At 39.0% G+C, this 21,494-nt stretch overlaps 2 protein-coding genes across 2 annotated transcripts in view; one reads left to right on the top strand and one right to left on the bottom strand.

The window, feature by feature from the left end:
- Window positions 1-21,494, bottom strand: part of LOC111585478 (oocyte zinc finger protein XlCOF6.1-like) — a 109,453-nt gene that overhangs the window by 17,045 nt on the left and 70,914 nt on the right. Inside the window, exon 4 of the transcript XR_008599459.1 lies at window positions 4,008-4,123. The gene's annotated coding sequence lies outside the window, so the exon portion shown is untranslated. The remainder of the gene's footprint in view (window positions 1-4,007; window positions 4,124-21,494) is intronic.
- Window positions 4,020-16,856, top strand: kcnj16a (potassium inwardly rectifying channel subfamily J member 16a). Its single transcript, XM_023296269.3, has 2 exons — window positions 4,020-4,138; window positions 14,342-16,856. Exon 2 carries the CDS (start codon window positions 14,352-14,354, stop codon window positions 15,597-15,599), a length of 1,248 nt encoding a protein of 415 aa, XP_023152037.2. The 5' UTR covers window positions 4,020-4,138; window positions 14,342-14,351; the 3' UTR covers window positions 15,600-16,856.

The following is a 21,494-nucleotide window of genomic DNA, read 5'->3' as shown; positions in this document are numbered from 1 at the left end:
AATCATCTGAGTCTCCGTTGTGTGTCTCTGTCTGTCTCCTCACACTCTGTCAACCTCGCTGACCTCCAACAACATCAGTGAACAGATAAGGCAGAAGACAAAGGATGTGCTTGTCAGAAAATGTATTGTAGATTAGCTGTAGTACCTGGTTGTTCTTACTATTTCATACTGCAGAGGCAAGAGAAGGCGGTTACTCAGACTACAGTCAGCTCATGTTGACAAGCAGAGAGCATTGGGGGGTTTATCTAGTGAAGGGCCACCATGAGAACGTCTTCTGTTACAATTAATGTCCGCTGACCAGAGCTCTTGTTTTTGTGGACTTGTAGCTGGGAATCTAGACCAGCAGTCTCCAGCCTTTTTTGCACCACGGACCGGTTTCAAGCAAGACAATTTTCTGTGGACCGGTCATGGCACACATAACAAATAATACGTATATATTTTTAGTATTATTTATGTGACAATCAGCGTTGGTTTGTCTGTCTGTCTGTTAGCAACATTACTCATAAACGGACAAACAGATTTGGATGAAATTTTCAGGGAAGGTCAGAAATGATACAAGGACCAAGTGATTAGATTTTGGCAGTGATGTGGCTTATAGTCTGGATCCGTGGATTTGTTAAAGATTTCTTTATCATTGCGAGATAGCGGCACGGCGTCACTGTAACTATGACAACAAGTGAACACTACGTCAGCTGCCTGCTGATGATCACATGATTGTGATCCTACTACAAATCCATCGCTGAGGACTTACCGCTTATACATTGGAAATGATACAAGGAACAGCTGATTAAATTGTGGGGGTGTTTCCGAGTCCGACTAATTCCTGCCACCCGCTACATATTTAGGTCACGCGATTCGGTATCCGTACATAACGTACACATGCATAACACACACCTGTGCTCAGCACAAGGCCATTTTGTTTGTGGGTACAATATCAATAATTAATAAACAAATGCTGCATTTCTAAAAAAAAAAAATGCTGCATTTCTGACAATGCTATATGGGGGAATGAACAGCCTTGGTGGAGTACTGATCTCTCTGAGTGCTTTTAAAAAATGTCCTTAATGAATAAAATAATTTTTTACTGCTGAATATGTATTTACTTTTTCTTCTGTTTTAGCATCGAGCCTTTCCATTGTTTCAAAGAAGCTGTCAAGAGACGTTGATGTTCTCTTGTCTTAATTCATTTTGGCAGGGGTTAGACTGACAGCTTTATCGTTAAATGAAAACCGACAGAGTGAAGAGGAAACAAGCACAGATGGAAGTGAAGGAAAGACAATTTTTATAACGTTTTTCTTCTTTGTGTGCTGCCCGGTGGTTGGAGACCGCGGATCCACACCACCAGAGTAGCTTATGTCATGTGACTGCATTTAAAGTGACACAGAATGATGCCATCTTGTGTTATCGATTATAGACAAGCTATTGATTGATGCTGATTAACAGTTAAGCAGCTTGTGTGGACACATCAAAACTAGTATAACTCAGCATATTTGGTTTAATATTAATTTTAACAGCAGGTTAAAATGATTAAATATGATGTAAATGCTGATTTTTCTGCTGATTTAGAAGTCGTTCAGGCTCAGAAGGCTGCAGACAGAATGAACTCAGTGCACTTTGGAACATTTAGTTCATGCAGAGTTAATGTGCAGAGTTACGACTTCAGCCCACCAAGATTTTCTTTGGTTGAATACAGCCCTACAATTTGCAATAATAAAGAAAAACAAGAGGCACTCGGTCATAGCGGGATAAAATACAGCCGAGGCTAATGTAATCTGGTGTACTAGACAAAACCTTATGATTTATATAACAACACGGCCTTTTATACTTCCCTCACTAGATAAAGCTTTATGGCTTTAGATTAGCAGTTTAACAGTCTATAAATAGTTATTCTGTGTTTTCAGCCTCACGAGCAACACTCTTCTGCAGCTTTTACTGACAATCAGGATCTGCAGACAGAGTTCTCTAATGGCAAGTTTGCTGTATTTACAGACACATAACTCAGCTGCTGTTTCCTCTAACTTCTTCTCTATTCAGGCAGTAAACATTAACACCACTGAGATGGAAACGTGACACTGACCCAGCAGCAGCGTCTCGTTTCCGTCGTCCCAGATTGTTTGTAGCTGCATAAGAAAGACAGACATGTTATCACAATATGTGAGACCCATGAGGCTTTTCTGCAGCTCCTCACAGGCTGACGGTCAACAGATTTCATGTTTGAAACCCGAGTTTCTGCTGCAGACAAAGAGGAGAGTTTTGGTTGCAGAGCGGGTATTAAGTACGAGTTGAGCTCTCTAAGGAGTCTCAGCCTGGGAATGAGGGATATATTATGAAAAAACAGGCACAAAGGAGCGACAGTGTTCAACAATTTGTAATCCGCTGTTGTGAATACAGATCAAGGTGTGAAGAGGAGATCGAATTTTTATTGACAGCCAAATAGTTTTATTTTTTTAATGTGATGTACAAAGATGAGAATTTTGTTGGAGTATCTGACACAAGGTGCTCTGTTTCTTTTCGCCTTTTTGAAATTAAAACACTGAAACCTCATTGTGTAAAAATGTGGTTTTATGTAGCTGCAATACACGCTAGCACTCAAAAGTTTGGACACACGTTCTCATTTAATGGTTTTTCTTTATTTTCATGACTGTTTACATTGTAGATTCTCACTGAAGGTTTTAAAACTATGAATGAACACATATGGAACGAGAAGAGCACTCAGAGAGCACAGTACTCCTCCAAGGCTGCTCATTCCCTCATACGGCAATGTCAGAAATGCAGCATTTGTTTATTAGTTATTGATGATCAGAAATCACAGCACCGTAGAATGTGTCCATTTAATATAGATGTACTCACAAACAAAATGACTTTGCACTGAGCACAGGTGTGTGTTATGCATGTGTACATTATGTACTGATACCGAATCATGAGACCTAAATATGTAGCGGGAATTGATGGGACTCAGAAACACCCCTACAATTTAATCAGTTGTTCCTTGTATGATTTCCAACGGATAAGTCCTGATAAGTCCTCAGTGGTGGATTTGTAGTAGGATTACAATCATGTGATCGTCAGCAAGCAGCTGACGTAGTGTTCACTTGTTGTCATGGTTACAGTGATGTCTTGCCGCTATCTCGCAATGATGCAGAAATCTTTAGCAAATCTCCACATTTGTCCAAAATTACTAGAAATCTGTCCAGAACTTGCTTTAAAAAAAATCCTCTTTTACGGTTCACAGTCCGTCCAAAATGAATTAAACATCTAGTATGTCTTGGAGGGTTCCAAAAATTACTAAAAACAATAAAAACATGTCTAAAATGACTCACATAATAAGAGTGTTCTCAAAATGTTGTTAAAATTTGTCAAAAATCACCCTAAATGTGTGCAAAATGAGTAGAAATTACTCAAATTTGTCCAGAACTTCAGAATCCTCTTTTACTTTTCACAGTCTGTCCAAAATGAGTTAATTGTCTAGGACGGCTTAGAAAGGTTAAAAAAAATTACTAAAAATGAGTCCAAAATGACTTTATAATGTCTTAAAATTATAAAAATTTTAATTAAAAAGTAGGAATTACTCACAGTTACAGTTTTATAAACATTCATGGTCCACAGCAGTGGATTTGTAGGAGGATCACAATCATCACAATCAAACCAACGCCAATCATCACATAACCATAACCGTTCCTTGGCGGAGTAATAAAACTCACTTTAGATGTTTTGTGGGTTAGACCACTCTTCTTCTAACCCCCTCATTTGAGGTTGATGCCATTAAAAATGCAGCAACAGAATTTCACTAAGCTCTTATTTTGGGATTCATGGTTTTGAATCTGTATTTGGGAGGTTTGTTTATGAGGCTTTGCTTCTTATTTCACTGTCAGACACATAATTAATCAGCATTAAGGTAAATATAAGCAAAAACTTAAGACAAAGGTGTCACAAAGTACTGAAACCCAAGCAACGCCTGCACATATTATCCAGATTTAAGCTGCACAGTCAGATTTCCAAACGCTCACCTGTTGGTGCGACACCATGTGATGCTGAAGGGAGGTGTTAATGTTTAGTTTCAGCAGGGAGGAGTGGGCTGCTTCACTCCAGCAGGTGACCGACCACAGACCTGCAGCCGCTTCACCTGGACAGAAACAAGGTAGGAGCTCAGAAATCTGCTGTTTGATTCCACTTCTACAGATCAGTTTAATGCAGTGTCAGAGTTCAATGTCAATCCTGGGAATGACCTGAGACAGGATATGAAACATGAAAACACAGAGGAGCTTCTGTATTTAGACACTGAGCAGAATAAAAGATCTGGAAAATGTTAATTAAGGTTTTAAAATGTGATAAAAGAAAATAATTCTAAACCTTTTGGGCTGCTTAAAATAGTGCATATGTATATATAATCCTCAGAAGGAGGTGAAGATAATCTGCAGCAGAACAATCGGTAATCTGAGCTCCAGTATTAACAGCAGAAACACAATGAACGCCTGAACGGTTAAAAAACAAAACACAACGCAAGATCTTGGTCGATAAGTAAAGATCATTTTTCACTATGAAACCCGACCAGGTCTGAGAAAGTGTTAGTTTTACTTCAGGTTGCATGTATTTAAAATGGAATTTGAAGGTTATTTCTTTAAGTACAGCTAATTAGGTTTGATTCATAAGAAGTGCAGAAGATGTGGGTGTGAGGCGACTTCACTGCTGACACAACAGAACCGACTGTGTTTCATAAATAAGCGTCTATTGATCTTTTAAACAGTGAATCGTGCAAGATTGTAAAGGTCATGATGGCTCTGAAGAAAGATCCTGCAGTTGGAGTCACGAAAACCAGCATTAAACAGTTATATGAGCAATAATATGTAGAATATATAAAGAAATGACTCCTTTCATATGTGTGACCAGACTCTAAAATCAAACACAGACAAAGATGTTTTTTGATACTTGATGAAAATCTGCAGTGAAGAGGTTAAATTCTGCATCTACAAAAGCAAAGTTAATCTCTTTCTGATGATGCAAAACAAATCCCAGCACGTGCTCCGGTTCAGCTGCTAGTTTAAAGTTTAGATAAAACATTAACCGTGTGGAGCAGCCAAAACAGAATCATGTAAAAACACATTATGAAGCCTCCCGGCCTTTAAACTACATTTAAACAGCCATCCAAAAACTCCGCTTTTGCCATTAGTGATTCAGCTGTGGCCAACACTCATGCGACTAAAACGTTTTCGACTGAACTGCAGGCAGTGTTTACACAGAGCAAAGCGGAAACAAGAATACACTACTGTTCCAAACTTTGAGGTCACCCAGACAATTTCATGTTTTCCATGAAAACTCACACTTTTATTCATGTGCTAACATAACTGCACAAGGGTTTTCTAATCATCAATGAGCCTTTCAACACCATTAGCTAACATAATGTAGCATTAGAACACAGGAGTGATGGTTGCTGGAAATGTTCCTCTGTACCTCTATGTAGATATTCCATTAAAAATCAGCTGTTTCCAGCCAGAATAGTCATTTACCACATTAATAATGTCTAGACTGGATTTATCATTCATTTAATATTATCTTCATTGAAGAAAACTGCTTTTCTTTTTAAAAATAAGGACATTTCTAAGTGATCCCAAACTTTTGAAAAATAGTGTATATTTAATATGATAGCTATATTTAATCTATGAAGGCAAAAAAAAAAGATAGTTAATGAGATTTCCAGACTTCAGGGACACCTGGTAGATTGTGTAGAAAATAAAAACTTTAGCCATTAGTGACTCAGCTGTGACCAACAGTTGTGCGACAAAAATATTTTTGACTGAACTGCAGGCAGTGTTTACACAAGCAAAGGGGAAACAAGTATGTAAAACTAATGAAAAATGTAAATAGCAGAATATGTACAGTATGTGAAGTCACATTTTTTGTATCTGTGGGCACTTGGAAAAATGTTGCACCAGTTCTTTTTTCAATTTTTGCACAATAAATTATCAAAAAAATTCCACTTGCATTTAGTGTTTTTCATGATTCATGGCATTCTAACTATGTAAAACTGCACTTCTTTTTCCTTCTTCATGGTTCTTCTGTTTCCATAGAGGTGCAGGACTTTATATTGCAGTGAAAAATGAACCTACAGTGAGGAAAAATGTAACTGAAGACAAAAAAAAAAGCACCCAGAAACCATGTGGGGTTCAGAGGGTTCAAGGAAATTTGTGACTAAACGAGCACCAAAATTTGTACAAGTCTTGATTTTTGTGCAAATGTTTGTGTTTTAAACAAAAACAGTTGAAATATGTTGTGACGCTTCAGGACTTCTTCATGTTGTTCTGTTTCCATAGAGGTGCAGGACTTTATATTGAAAAATGAACCCACAGTGCAGAAAATGTTACAGGAGCTAAAAACGTCTGGAAACTGCTTGGAGTTCAGATGTGTCACCAGCGACGTCTCATTTAAAAACTTTTTTGGGAAACCTCCAACGCAGATCAATGTCACCAGATTTAGTATAAAACGTGATCTGAAGCGGTGCGTCAAAGTGACCGGCTGAGACGGAAACGTTGTGCAGCGTGGAGGTTGTGAAGGTCATTAGAGGCGGCAGAAAGCCCCGGGCCGAGCTGAGACCAGCCACTCGTGTCCACGGTTCTGTTCCAGTGAACCACAGATGGGTGGCACTCTGTCATTTGCAGTAAGTGAGCATGTAATGGAGTTGTAAGTGCCCCGAGCGGCGGAGGAAACCAGCCAATTGCCTAAGTTGTTTCCAGAGTTCATCCCTCGACTTCTATTGTCCGACTCCACAAGACAAAAGGACGCGGTGAGGAAGCGTGGCTGCGGAAAACATCAAGAAAAACCTCAGAAATATAGAGTGTCGGAGCTCTGAGTGCAGTGGGAACTTGGTGCCAAAGGTCGGGGGGTGTTTTGGTTGCTCCATCTGAGTGATGTCTTGTTTTGTACACAGAGCGGCTCGTTTCAGGTCATGAGTGGATGTGGAGAAAACAGCTCGACCTGGTGGGTCAGCAGCTCACCGGGAACCAGGAGGGTTCACTGCACTCAAATGCAAACGACTGCATTTGCACAGTGATTTACTGTGCAGGAGACTGAGCTCAGATTGATGATTGTTCAGCTTTACCAGGAACGCAGGAATCTCTTATGTTACAGAAGGGAACGCTATAAGAAGTAGAGCGACTGTGGTGGAAACCGCAGCTCAGTTTTTAGATTAAAAATGCTGTTTGAGTCAGAATCACTCAAATAACAGACAATATAAATGGCAAATAAATGGCAGCTCAACATGTTATTAATTTATTTATATTTACATTTTTGTTGCTTCTACAAACTCAATCAGCTGTAGAAAGATGTTTCACCATGCTGAATGTATCTTCCAGAAATGGCTCCCATGAACACTGTATTTATTTCGTTTTATTTTCTTCTCAATCTTACTAATTTGCGTCCATATTTGCCTATTTTTTGTTCAGCTGAGTCAATTCTTCCTCTTAGTCCTGCTGAGGAAGGCAGGATTTTTTTTTTTTTAGGAATTTTTAAATGAGACGTAGAGAATAAAGTGTTTTTTGATGGAATATCTTGATTTTAACCTTGTATTTGGTAAATTTTCCAGAACGTCACAGTTAGCAGATCGTGAAGTTGTTCCGTTTTTACAGTTTCTATCTCTGATGAATGGTGTCATTTTGGAGATTTTTTAAAAAAGAATATGCCTTTTAACCCCTTGACACCTGAATTTATTTACAATTAAATAAAAAACATTTTTTCTGTGTTTTTGCTTTCCAGCTGATGCTAAAATAAGTGGAGATTGTTAATTTATCTATTACACATAGAACAGATATATAATAATAAAAACAGATAAATAATAATTAGGTCCCACTCTGATCGGTCCTACCAGAAACCAGTCCTTGCTAAAGGTTCCAAGGTGCGTATTGAATATGCACAAACCGGCATTGGGGGAATGGATACGCTATCTTGGCGGCGGTCTGAATGAAAGTGGTATGATGCGTATTTGCGACAACAGGCATTAAGGGGTTAAAGTTGCCGGCATGTTTAAGGGTTCAGAGAGTCAACAACTATGGAAACACAATCACTCAATCAGTTGTAGAATCAATAAAACAGCTGTAACTGTAGTCAACAGATGTACTGTAATGCCTGTAAAAACTTTACTGTAGTTAATCCAGTAGTCGCTAAGATCTGGTTGGGCTAAATATTAACAAAATAAGCCATCGACAATGAAAGTGGCTGCCAGTGCTTTTACTGTAAATCGAGTAATATTTGCAGGTTTTTTTTTTTTTTTTTAAATCAAAGCTGTATTTTAATAGAGAAGCAGAACGTCAGCAGAACATAGAATAGAATAGCTTTATTATCACTGCATACAAAAATTGTAAATTATTAGCTTAATTTAACTAACAATTGCCTTTTCAAGTTACATTAACTCATGCTTTTAAAGCGCCAATTGAACTTTAAATTGTAAATTAAGTAGACAACTGTTTTCAGTTTGCATCCCATCTTGAATAATAATGGAAAGTTCACCAGTTTCCTAAAAAACAGAACCATTGAAACCATCCAGTGGATTATTAATCCAACATCCACAGGTGTAGCCAAACTTCAATGAATGTACCAGCAGCACCTTATTTTATCATTCCTCTCTCAATCATTGCAGTTTTTTGATATAGAAAGCAGAAATAAGTTAAAGGACTGCACCTTGTTAGCATACGTGGACAGAACCACACTGGGTTTTTTCAGATATCCGCATTAAAAACAACGACAGCTGCAGGTTTGATAGCTTCAGTATGAATGCAGCTCTAACTGCTGGTTTTAAAGCAGGACGCTGCGTTTTCCTGCCTTCCTACATATCAGAGCACTTAGGAGGGGATTATGGGAAGCTAACAGGACGCTATTCCTATGACCTCATGGAGTGAGCTCCATGCTCTGGCAGTGGTGGGACTGGCTGTGGCCAGGAGAAAGTGGAGTCTGAGACTGGAGCCCAGTTCCCTCAGTCAGATAGCGGTGATTCAAACCCCATTTGTTTTGGGCGTAGAGGATGCACTCAGTGGTTTGGCTGTGATTGATCCTTCCTCTGCCCGTGATCGCACCATGACACCATTCCAGTTTCCACATTCATTTTTCCCCTGCTGACTCAGACCAGCTCGGTCCCGTGGCGCTTCCTTCACTGGATCTCTGACAGTTTTCTGACCTCCACCCAGAAAAAAAGGTCTTGGGCCATCGCTGTTGGACAACATCAGGCTTCTGCATGGAAATATTATTGTGTGTTTACAGAGCGTTCGATGTTTCTGGGGCAAAAGACATCTGACTGTGGCATGACATGCCCTGAAACTTTTAAAACAGAACTGAAGTTTACCTGAACTGTTGCTGCTGTTTTTATTCAACTCATATCAATCAATGAAGGAAGAAAATTACCAGAATAATTGACAATGAAAATGTGACTTGTAGCTCGAAATGAAGGGTTTGGAAGCAGAGTGAGAAAAATGGGTTCAAAGTTTTGTGTTTTCAAGAATGGTCTAACACTGAAGCTCCACTGTAACGCTATATTTGAGTTGAGGGTTAGACCACAAAATATTACAGAAATGATATAAAACTTAGGATTTTTTGTGAGTTAGACCACTCTGCTTCTAAGCTTCTCATGTTATTCTGCGAGTTTTCAGTCATTTTTAATTATTTTCCGTTCATTCTGAGTAGATTTAAGTAATTTTGGACAATTTTTGAGCAATTTTTGTACATTTTAAAATAAGTTTTGGTCAATGTGGGAAGATTTTTGTCATTTCTGAGAACTTTTGTGTGATTCTGGACAGATTTTCTTTATTCTGGATCATTTTTAAGTCATTTTGGACACATTTTGAGTCATTTTGGATGAGTTTTAAAACATCTTGGACAAATTTAGTGGCATTCTGCAAATTTTCAGTCATACTGGATCATTTTTAATCACTGGAGAGAAATTTTGACTGACTTTGGATCATTTTCCAGTCATTTTATACTATTTTCATGTCATTCTAAAAAATATTCATTGTTTTAGATCATTTATGGAAAATTTTCTGTAATTCTGGATAATTTTCAAGTCATTTTGGACACATTTTGAATCATTTTTGAAGCATCTTGGGCATCTGGGTTCTTGTGTCATTTCTGACCTTCCCTGAAAATTTCATCCCAATCTGTTTGTCCATTTATGAGTTATGTTGCTAACAGACAGACAGACAGACAAACCAATGCTGATTGTCACATAAATAATACTAAAAATATATATGTATTATTTGTTATGTGTGCGATGACCAGTCCACAGAAAATTGTCTTGCTTGAAACCGGTCCATGGCGCAAAAAAGGCTGGAGACTGCTGGTCTAGATTCCCAGCTACAAGTCCATTTTTGAGTAATGTTACTAACAGACAGATGAACAAACCAACGGTGATCATCACATAAAGTCAGGGGATTATCAAAATAGATGTAGGGTTTATCCTCTGAGGACTATGAATGTGTGTAGAAAATTAGCTGCTAATCCATAAAGCAGAGAACAACATAATTTGACATTCTGGTGCTACCTAAAAGAGTTTGTTTTTACTTATGCTGATAAAAAAAACGTAGAAAATCAAAGTTTAATGAGTTTATTTCTCTGCAGTTGCTGCCTAAACAGAATCTGAAGATGCAGTAAATGCATCAGTTGAAGCATCAGTGATTTATTGTGTGAGGAAAGAAACCCAACTGCCCCAGCGAGGACTGTTGCGTTGGGTTTGCATCTCCAGGCAACTGCCCCATTAAGATTAAAGGTATTGACACAGTACAAAGGAGGCAGGAAAAGGAGAATCATACATGGTAAACATTCCCAGATCTTAAAAATAGACCTCCAGAACAATCTGATGAAAACAGGACACGAAATATGAAAGAAAACATGTGAGCGGCACTATAAAGAACAAAGAGGTTGTTCTTGTTTTTAGCAGAATGCCGTTCATTATGTATTTATATTAGATGTTACAGGAGTAGGAGGTCAGAGATTTCCAGTTTCTGAAACATGGAAGACTCCATCCTTTAATTGTTTCCTCAAACAACAGCAGCTGGAAAGAAGAAAGCTGGAAAATGGGCACAGCTGGTTTAGGTAAATGGATGTTTTTCTGCGTCGGAGCAACAGGAAAAGCCCTTGAAGGATTTTCTGAATGCAGAAGGTGCAGCGTCACAACATATTTCAACTGTTTGTTGTTTACAAAACACGCATTTGCACAAAAATCAAGATTTGTACAAATTTTGTTGCGTGTTTATTCACAAATTTCTTTGAACTGTCTGAACTTTTTGCAGTTTGTGGGTGTTCTTTTTTTTTGTCTTCAGTTACATTTTTCCTCACTGTTGGTTCATTTTTCATTGCAGTATAAAGTCCTGCACCTCTATGGCAACACAACAACAATGACTAGAAGCAGAGAGAACTCAGAAATGTCTTTTCTGCAGTTTAACATGGTTATAATGCAATAAATTATACATTTAGAATATTTTACTGATATTTAAAAAAAATTGGAATCAGCATTAACATTTTTCTAATTGTCCAAAGGTGTTACCAACACTGGAAAAAAAAATTCAGCTCAACATGTTATTAATATTTTCATTAGGGCTGGGACTTGAACGCGTTAATTTCAATTAATTAATCACAGATAAAATAACGCTTTAAAAAAATAACACATTTAATCGCACCTTTCTCAGTTCCCTAATTTCTGGCATGCTGGTAACACTGATGAACACTCCAGCCCAGTAGGTGGCGGTAATGCACCTAAAGCCTGTTTATCAGCCATGAAGAAGATACACAGGAAGCACTATAGTGGGCCGCTGGCTGGTCACATGACGGCGCTTTAACTTCAGTCCAGTAGAAACATCAGACCAACATGGCCGCTGGGCTGCAAAAGTTCTCTTTTATTACACGAACACTTCAGCAAAAAGCATTTCTGAAAGCATTTGAGGCGAGAAAGAAGCTGCTGAATCTGTCCTTGTTTTAGTCCAACGACAGCTAGTTTAGACGTTTAATAAATAGCTTTACGATGCGTCGGACCTCTGCTGCCCGCACCGAATTTGCATAAAGTAGAAGAGAAGTCTACTTTATGGAAATGAGCTCCGGGGACACAACCAGCATGAAATGTGGTGCGTTTCACATAGACAATGAATAGGACGCTAGAAACTGACGATCCTGTGGACACATTAGCTACGACAGTCCTGGTACCAGCTAACAGTGTAGCCATCCCATAGTAGACCACTTTTCAAGACACTAAAAGTGCTTGAGTTTACAAAGTCTTCAAATGTTGAGTATAATCGCTATAATTACACTTTGAGTTTGCAGTAATCTGTGAATGTAGTAGACAGATGAAAAATGTAGATAAATAGAAATGAAACAAACATTTTTGTTGTTTAAGTTCACGTATATGTCTATTGATTGATTCTTATTTGAACTGAAAAACTTATTGTGTCAAATATTGCTTTTTGGCAAAAATGTGATTAATCGCAATTAATAATTACAAAGCCTCTAAGTAGATTAATTTTTTTAATCGCGTCCCACCACTGATTTTTATATTTACATTTTTGCAGCTTCTACAAACTCAATCAGCTCTAGAAAGACATTTCACCATGCTGAATGTATCTTCCAAAAAAGGCCCCTCTGTACACTGTATTTACTTTGTTATATTTTCTTCTCAATTTTTCTAATTTGCTTCCATATTTGTCTATTTTTAGTGTATAATTGCTGGTCACAGCTGAGTCAGTTCTGTCTCTTAGTCCTGCAGAGGAAGGCAGGATTTATTTTTTATTTTTTACAAATTTTTAAACGAGAAAAAGAGAATAAAGTGTTTTTTGATGGAATATCTTGATTTCAACCTTATATTTGGTAAAATTTCCAAAAGGAACAGAATGTCACAGTTCACAGATTGTTAACTTGTTCTGTCCTTACAGTTTGTATCTCTGATAAATAGTGTCATATTGGCATTTTTCTTTTTAAAATTAGCATGCCTTTAAAAGCTGATAGCATGTTTAAGGGTTCAGAGAGTCAACAACTGTGGAAACACAATCATTCCATCAGTTGTAGAATCAATAAAACAGCTGTAACAATAGTCAATAGATGTACTGTAATGCACTGTAATGCTGCAACACTTCGGAGATCTTAGGCGTCATTTTAGCTTCAACATTTCAAAAACAACTGGCAAAATTAGTGCTTCAGGTGCAGAGTTAAATTCGGGACAAAAATCTGGATTTCTGTGTCACATTTGTGGATCACTGACATCCTGATCTGGGTCAGAGATCAGACAGGTTTAGTAGCTGTTTGGTCTGCTGCGATGACCTGCATTAAGTCTAATGATCTGAGCTCAGGCAGAGTTTGGGGTCAAAACAACAAACGCTTAGTTCAAACGGACAAATGTTGGAGAGGCGACAAGTTGGGACTCTGACTGCAGATTACACATAGTTAATTATACAGAAACAAGAAACAAAAAATCTGGATGCTGAATATGATAAGTACCCAATTACCTCAAAAAAGGATTGAAGGCTTTATTTACCTCAAGTACGAAAAGCAATAGGCCTTTAACTGAAGAAGACTTGCCTTTATTTTTAGGTCCCAAGTTCTTCCCATGTCATTTCATGAAATATTTCCAGGTAGTCTCGAATATACACACGTCCAAACAAAAATGTTTAAGTTGCAAAATAAAAAACGTAGCTACAAGTCAGGAAAAGACCTGTATACTTTCAGGCTCCTAATAAGTAATTTAATTCTCCATTGAAACGTTTAAAGTACAGAATTATCAGTCAATAATTGAATAATTTATAATATAAATTGAGCACAATAGACTTTTATCCAATGCTAATATTGCTGTTTCAACATGTAAGAACGTTACTGTATTTAAGTCAAGTTAGAATTCAAACATGAGCACTGACTTAAGGTCATTAGGCCCCACAAAAGTCTTTGTCTTGGTGCCTCTTTACTAGTAAACCCCCCACAATGCTCTCTGCTTGCCCATTTCCTCTGCCTGTAATATTACACAGTAAGACCTCAGTACTTGGTGGCGCAACCAGGTACTGCAGCTAATCTACAATACTTCAAGTGTGTATTATCAAGGGAAATGGTTTGGGAATTACCAAATAGTAAAAATTAAAGGATATCACCAGATTGGGAGAAAAACTAAATCCTTGATCGGAACATCCCTGGTAACAATTACACCACTATAAATTTGATTCATACAGGTGAGTTTTTAGGGGTTTAATCAACAAGTGAAAAGAGACTTCAAAAATCTAAAGATACTCGTAAGATATTCTACACAGTAGCTTGCACATGAACACTAAAAATGTGAGCTATTTGATATTTACTGTCACTCAGTTGAATAAAACATCTTTTCCAATGTTCCCCACAGACTCTGGAAGATGCATAAACAGTATACGTCCGTGAGTCCCGCTGATGAACTCAGTGTGAAGACTGAAAACGGGCCTCAGCCAAAGAAACACCGCTACGTCCGTAAAGAAGGCAACTGTAACGTTGTTTTCCGCCACGTCCCCGAGGAATGGCTTCTGTTTGTGACCGACATCTTCACCACCCTGGTGGAGATCCGGTGGAGGGTGATGTTCCTGATCTTTGCCTTGTCCTACATCCTGTCCTGGCTCTTCTTCGGTGTCCTCTTCTGGGTCATCGCTCTCGCTAACGGAGATGTCAGAGATCACACCAACGATCCTTGTGTCTATGAGGTGCGCAGCTTCACGGCGGCTTTCCTCTTCTCGCTCGAAACTCAAACCACGATCGGCTACGGTTTCAGAGGAATGTCGGAGAACTGCATGATCGCCATCATCATCGTCACCATACAGGACGTCATCAGCTGTTTCATCGACACCTTCGTCATTGGAATCGTTGTCGCTAAAATGGCTTCGGCAAGAAAGAGGGCACAGACGGTGGGCTTCAGCAACTGTGCCGTCATCAACCTTCACAATGGTTACCTTTGCCTCTCCTGGAGGGTCGGGGATTTCCGCCGGAACCATCTGGTGGAGGGGTCGGCTCGCGCTCAGATAGTCTGCTCTACAATGCACGCCACCGGGAAGGTCGACGTAACCTATGAGGACCTGGTCATCCAGCAGAGGGACTTGGTCCTGGTCACGCCGACCACCATCTTCCACCGGATAGAGCCCAGCAGCCCGCTGTACAAGATGAGTCTGGTGGATCTGAGGAAAGCCGACTTCGAGCTGGTGGTGTCGTTCACCTACACGGACGACCAAACCGGAATGCTGCACCAGACCAGAACCTCGTACACTCCAGCTGAGATCCTGTGGGGTCAGCTGTTCCAGGAGATGATCCGGGTCACCAGGAGGAACTACCGAGTAGATTACACCATGTTTCATCACACTGCCAAGGTTCTGGTTCCTGAGGTCAGCGCTGAGGAGTACGAGCTCAAGAAGCAGCTGCGGCCATCGCCTCGACACTCGCCTCGACTTTCACCCAGATGTTCCCCGCGGCCTTCTCCACACACACAGCAGCAACACCATGAGGAAAACCTCCTGAAGCCTCCAACGGTGATGGTGGAACATGTGAGCGACGGCCGCCTCAGGCCAACTGTTTCAACATCTCAAGCAGACAGTCGAGATGCTTTGACTTTACCGAATGACCTCTCAAGGGCAGAAATGTAAAAGCAGAGCTGTGAGATTTGAGGTTCTTCAGAGATCCTTCAGAGATCTTTGCTAAAGAGAAACATCAAGAACTGAATGTCATTTACTGAAAGAGTGATGAAAGTTTCGAGATTGTTACTGTGATTTGATACTCGACCAAAATGTCTTTTTGGGCTCCTAAGACTCAACCTTTGCAGGCTAGAAAGAAGAACTCAGTTGTTCCTGTTAAAGTTACTGAAGTTGTGGGTTTCAAAACAAAACATTACAGAATTTTTGGGGGGTTTTTTGCATGAAGGTTTTTAATTTACACCTAAAAATCACGACACAGTCTACTGTGCTGAAGGGTATAGGATCTATACATATATAAATATACATAGATTTATAAATATATATACGATGACAACAACTCTGCAGATGAAGATGAACCTGATGCGGACAAAATTAATTATTTTACAGCAGAACCAGAGTCTTCAGTTTGTTCAGAGTCAGAACCTTCAGCTGTTAAATGCAAAATAAAACTGACAATGCCTCGTCTGTCCATCAACATTCAACCACGAAACAGCAGTGAGGTGTAGGTTTGTGCAATGAACACAACACGTAACTGATCGGTAACTACCGTTGACTGGTATGGGTTTGGCAGATGTCACTCTAGGAAAAATTACAGCAGCTCTGTGCATCGTTTTTCAATTTGCAATCCTATGTTTGTGTGGTTGTTAATGTTAATACACTGAAAGAAGATGTGAGGTTGTTTGGGTCAAAATAATCACGTTTTTATTTCAAGTTTTAAGTCAAGAAAAACGAAAAGTCTGTAAAAAGAGAGATTTAAACATCTAGAGTTCCTTTAACAAGTGTATCTGCAATATGTGACACACTGCAAAACAATTGGTGGACTAAATATTTTATCTTTTCTGCTACATTACTTTGACTCCATGGGTCGGATTTTTATGTAAAGTTTAACGTCTAGCCACTGCTGATAGTAAATAAACGTCCCATATTATGAGTCAATTCGGCGTAGTTTATAAGACACACATGGAATTTTTTGTCTTTATGTTTGTGGTGGTGGACTCTCTTGTTTCAAAAACCAGTTTAACACAACATCTCACACACAAATGACAGATTCTGGAGGAGGTATGTTTGATTTCTTTGTGAAAGATTTTACATTTTGAGGATCTGGTGGCACATAGAGACCAACAGTTTTTTTTTTAAAATATGAAATAAAGTACTGCTTTTAAGTGACTATCAGTGTCAAGGATTTAAATAAAGTGATGTTTAAATGTGTGGTTTGTATCTTCACGTCTCAGATGATCATGTTTTCTGTCCGAGAAGAGCTCTGACCTTTGATGCCCAGTAACCAGACAGACAAAAGCAACCAGACGCTGCTTTGATTTGCTGTTTAATTCTATTAAAGCACGTATTCTTTCTGTCATCTGTCCAAAATAGATCAATCCGCAGATCATGACGTTACTCAGGCACGAGATTACAACAATGACGGTCTAATTTTTATTTAATTCAACTGATCTTCTCAACAAACAACACCAATAAGTCTGTATTTAACTGTGTAAAACCTGTTTATTAGATAAAATAAATGCTACAGCAGCACAAACAAAAGGTTTAAACCATCTTCAACCTTTACGATGTTCAATGTTTTCAAGATTTTTTAAATAAAAAGCCAAATCAAGAGCAATCCAAACTGTATGATGTCCAACAGTACAAAGGGAGGAAACAATAGAAATTACTTTAATAATCAGAGCTGTAAAAATCTTATTAGCATTGCACATTTAAAATCCTAATTTAGAAGGCCTAAAAATACTCAAAAACGCATGAAAATTGGCATATACATCAGGACCGGCAAAAATTTGATATTTTAGGGGAACTGCATAGGTTTGAGCCAAAATGGCTCAAAAGCGGCACAGAGAAAATTTCAAACAGGAACTACAGCCACTACGTGTCACCTACAGCTATGAAATTTGGTACACAGATGTAACCCATCAAGACGCACAAAAAAGTCCATGGCAACCAATACCCGAAAAGTCAACAGGAAGTCGGCCAGTTTGAATTATGTGTCATATTTTGGACGATTTTGGACCAATTTTTGCACATTTTCAAAAGCTATAAACTCAAACAGGGTAACTCCGACAGAGCTCAAATTTGGCCAGGATGTACACCAGGCATGGGTGATTAAAAGTTGTCAAAAGTCTGAGGGCGTGGAAATGGCGGCCAGAGAAATTTTAACAATTCGCCATGACACAGAAAATGCCTTGTAACTCGCCTGGACATGCTCCAATCTGCCTCAAACCAGCGCTATCTGGTGGACATGCTTGGAAATGCTGACCAGCAAGGATGCGAGGACCCGTTCAACGTTGCTTGCAGCTTTAATTAGGGTCCGAGCACTGAATGATGCTTAGGACCCTATTGAAACCCATGTTTTTTTTCTTCACTATTATTATTCTTTCTTTGGCGGACTTTTCATTTGGACGTTTGAAGGCCTAAAAATAGTTTACACACACATCATGATCGGCAAAAAATTTTATATTTCAGGGGAATTGCATAGGTGTGAGCCAAAAAGTCTATGGCAACCAACACCCAAAACACAACAGGAAGTCGGCCATTTTGAAGTATGTGTCATATTTTGGATGATTTGGGTCATTTTTGAACATTTTCAAGCGCTATAGACTGAAACGGGGTAACCCCGACAGAGCTCAAGAAAGGGTGTACACCAGTTATGGGTGATCAAAAGTTATCAAAACAAAAAGTCTGAGGCCGTGGAAATGGTGGCTGGAGGAATTTCGACATTTTGTCATGATACAGGAAGTACTGTCTAAATAACTTGTACATGCTCCAATCAGCCTGAAACTTTACATGTGTTCTCAGACTCTGGCCTTCATCACATCCATAAACCAAAATACACTCTCAGTCACAGCGCCACCTGGTGGACGTGCTGGGATTCGCTGGCCAGCAAGGACGCGAGGACCCGTTCAACGCTGCTTGCAGCTTAAATTATGTTGATTATTTTATGGCAAAGTAGACACAATAATCTTAACATGCTCGCAAAACGTAGCCTTCTTCTCGCTAATCTGTCCACCTAATATAATATTATATTCCTATTTTACAGTATGATCACATCTGAAAGTTTTTATTTTATAATTTGTCAAAGTTAATTCATTTTTTTGGGTCATTTTGAATCAGCAGAATCCATTTTTAATTTTACTTTTTTTTGGACAATGCATTTGTTTCTTTGATATTTTTCATATTTGCACAAATAAACTTTGCTCATTGGTTTAAGTTATTAGCTAACATTTCTTGATGCATGCTGAATGCTCAGAACATTTTTTAGATTTCATTGAGACACCAATGATAGAAATCATGTGGCTCATTTTAAAGCAAAAGCAAAATAGCGTGTTTATGGCTGTTAAATAATGACACGACTGGTATTATTAAATTTCCTGTAGTTGTTTATGCAGCCCATTGATCTCTGTGTACTAAGCAGTTCAGGCTTCACACTGTGGTTTATAAACCCAGACTTATTATACTTGTCTCCACTCTGTTCTGTGTAACCAAACCCAAAAATTCCCTGAATATTTGTCACATGACTGTTGGTCACAGCTGAGTCACTCGTGACTTCTCAGAATTTTTGGGGTTATTTTTACACAATCTCGTGCAACCTTTTCTGTTGTTGGTGAATTTTCAAACGAGATGTAACAATAAATTGAAATGATATTAGAGAAAATCTAAATAGTGCAAAAACATGCAAAAAAAATAGACATCGTGGCTTTAAAAATCACATTATTACATCACAACACATCATATTTGGTGAATGAATTGCACATGTACTGTGTGTGTTCAATATATGATGGTTTAAAGGTGTTATATAGAGGTAATAATAGCTGTTTGTCCTATGCAGTAACTGCAGGAAAGAAAACAACGCCTGGAAGTATGAGCAGAAACTAAACTCCAAACCACAGAAGCTACAGCAGGATTTCTACAACCACAGCTTCCTCTTTAGTCACCAGAACAGACTTCAGGCCTCGTAACGGATCTACACGATGGAGCGACTTGTTCACTGAAGTCCACCCAGCTGCTGGTAATGGAACAAATGTCAACAAATACCTTCACAGAAATCAGGGCAGCAGATCTGTCAGTGTTTACCTCTAACATGGATTTATACTCGCAGCATTAACAGCAACACAGCCATGGCTAGGAGGAGAAATAACTCAGAAATGTCCTCTGTGCAGGAAAAAGAATTAAAATGGGTGTTACCAATACTTGAAAAAAAGATGCTTCTACATGGTACAGATGTTTCACTACATTTTTGATTTGTTTTCCTATTTTTCTTCTAAGTGTTCTGTGTAAACAAACCCAAAAATTCCCTGAATATTTGTCACATGACTGTTGGTCACAGCTGAGTCACTCGTGTCTTCTCAGTTGAAGAGTTTAGAATTTTAGGTTATTATTACATAATCTGGGGCAAACTTTTTAATTTGGGGGGAATTTTTAAACTATTTAATTTCAGAAATACCACAATTTTACACTTAGATTTGGCTAGGTTTTCAGATCAAACTACACACCACACATGATTAGTTCAAGAACTGTTGAAAAAAGTTGAAAATGGGATGATTCTTTCTGATTTTGCAGGCTGTGATAAGTGATTTAATTCTGGTGATTTAAAAAAAAATAACGTGGTTTTAAAACCTATTGTTGGGGTTTTGGGGGTTCAGATAGTGGAGCAGGTAAATGTGAGTTTGGGGTTGAGTCGTGCACTTTGTGATATAAGCAAGAAATCTGCCGTGAGTGTTCCTCATTGGTCAGCTATTCAGAAAAAGTGCTAGCCATGAAAAACATTCAATATGGTGGCCACTTTTCAAGATGGCCATCAGATGGGTCTTTGTTGTAGTTTTGAGTTCCTTTGTTCAGACATAAAGTGAATAGATAGATATTGATTACCTTGACAGTTTTGACAAAAGCTATCGCCTTCTTCAGAAGCGTCGCACTGACAGCGTATGACGTGTCAACCGGCAGATTTTGACAGCCGGCATATGTGGCACGCCCTGTAGAGCCACCAGATTCTCTTCTGGAGTAGGGTGTCCCAGGTGTGGGAGAGCATGAAGCCCCCCTCATCCCTGTTCATGACCCTCTTCGCACGCCTCCGGATCTCCATGGCCTCCATGGTGGGGGATGCGGCATGCCTGGTGGGGTGGTCGGGTCCATTGGGCTCACCATGACATGCCATTACAGCGTGGGCGTGGTTGGCCCGGCGAATCTGGCGGCTCTACTGGGCGTGTCGCATATGCCGGCTGTCAAAATCTGCCGGTTGACACGTCACACGCTGTCAGTGCGACGCTTCTTAAGAAGGCGAGAGCTTTTGCCGAAATTGTGAAAGTAATCAATGTCTATCTATGCACCTTATGTCTGAACAAAAGAACTCAAAACTACTGTATCAACAAGAAGACATGATGAACGTTTTTGAGGTATTACGGGGTCTCTGTTGTGTCGTTGTGCTCAGAAACCATGGTGCAGATTGTGATACAACATGAAATTTGGCACGAGTGCTTCTTGCAGGTCACCTTCTCAGGAAAAACTGCTAGCATCGACCTTGGCGGCCATTGTTCAGGATGTCTGCCAAATGGGTCTCTGTTATATGGTTTTGCTCTGATGTCATTGTACAAGTTAAATTTGATTAGCTATTTTTGATTTCATATTCATATTTCATATTTCATATATTTACTACGCCAAGGAACATTGCAGAATTATGTGATGATCGGCATCCGTCTGTCTGTCGGTCTGTTTGCAACATTACTCAAAAACAGACTAACGGATTTGGATAAAATTTTCAGGCAAGGTCAGAAATGACACAAGGACCAAGTGATTAGATTATGTCAGTGATGCGACTTATAGTCTGGATACACAGATTTATTAAAG

The sequence above is a fragment of the Amphiprion ocellaris genome, chromosome 18 (genome assembly GCF_022539595.1).
Source record: "Amphiprion ocellaris isolate individual 3 ecotype Okinawa chromosome 18, ASM2253959v1, whole genome shotgun sequence".
NCBI lineage: Eukaryota > Metazoa > Chordata > Actinopteri > Pomacentridae > Amphiprion > Amphiprion ocellaris.
This window is presented reverse-complemented; position numbering and strand designations above follow the sequence as displayed.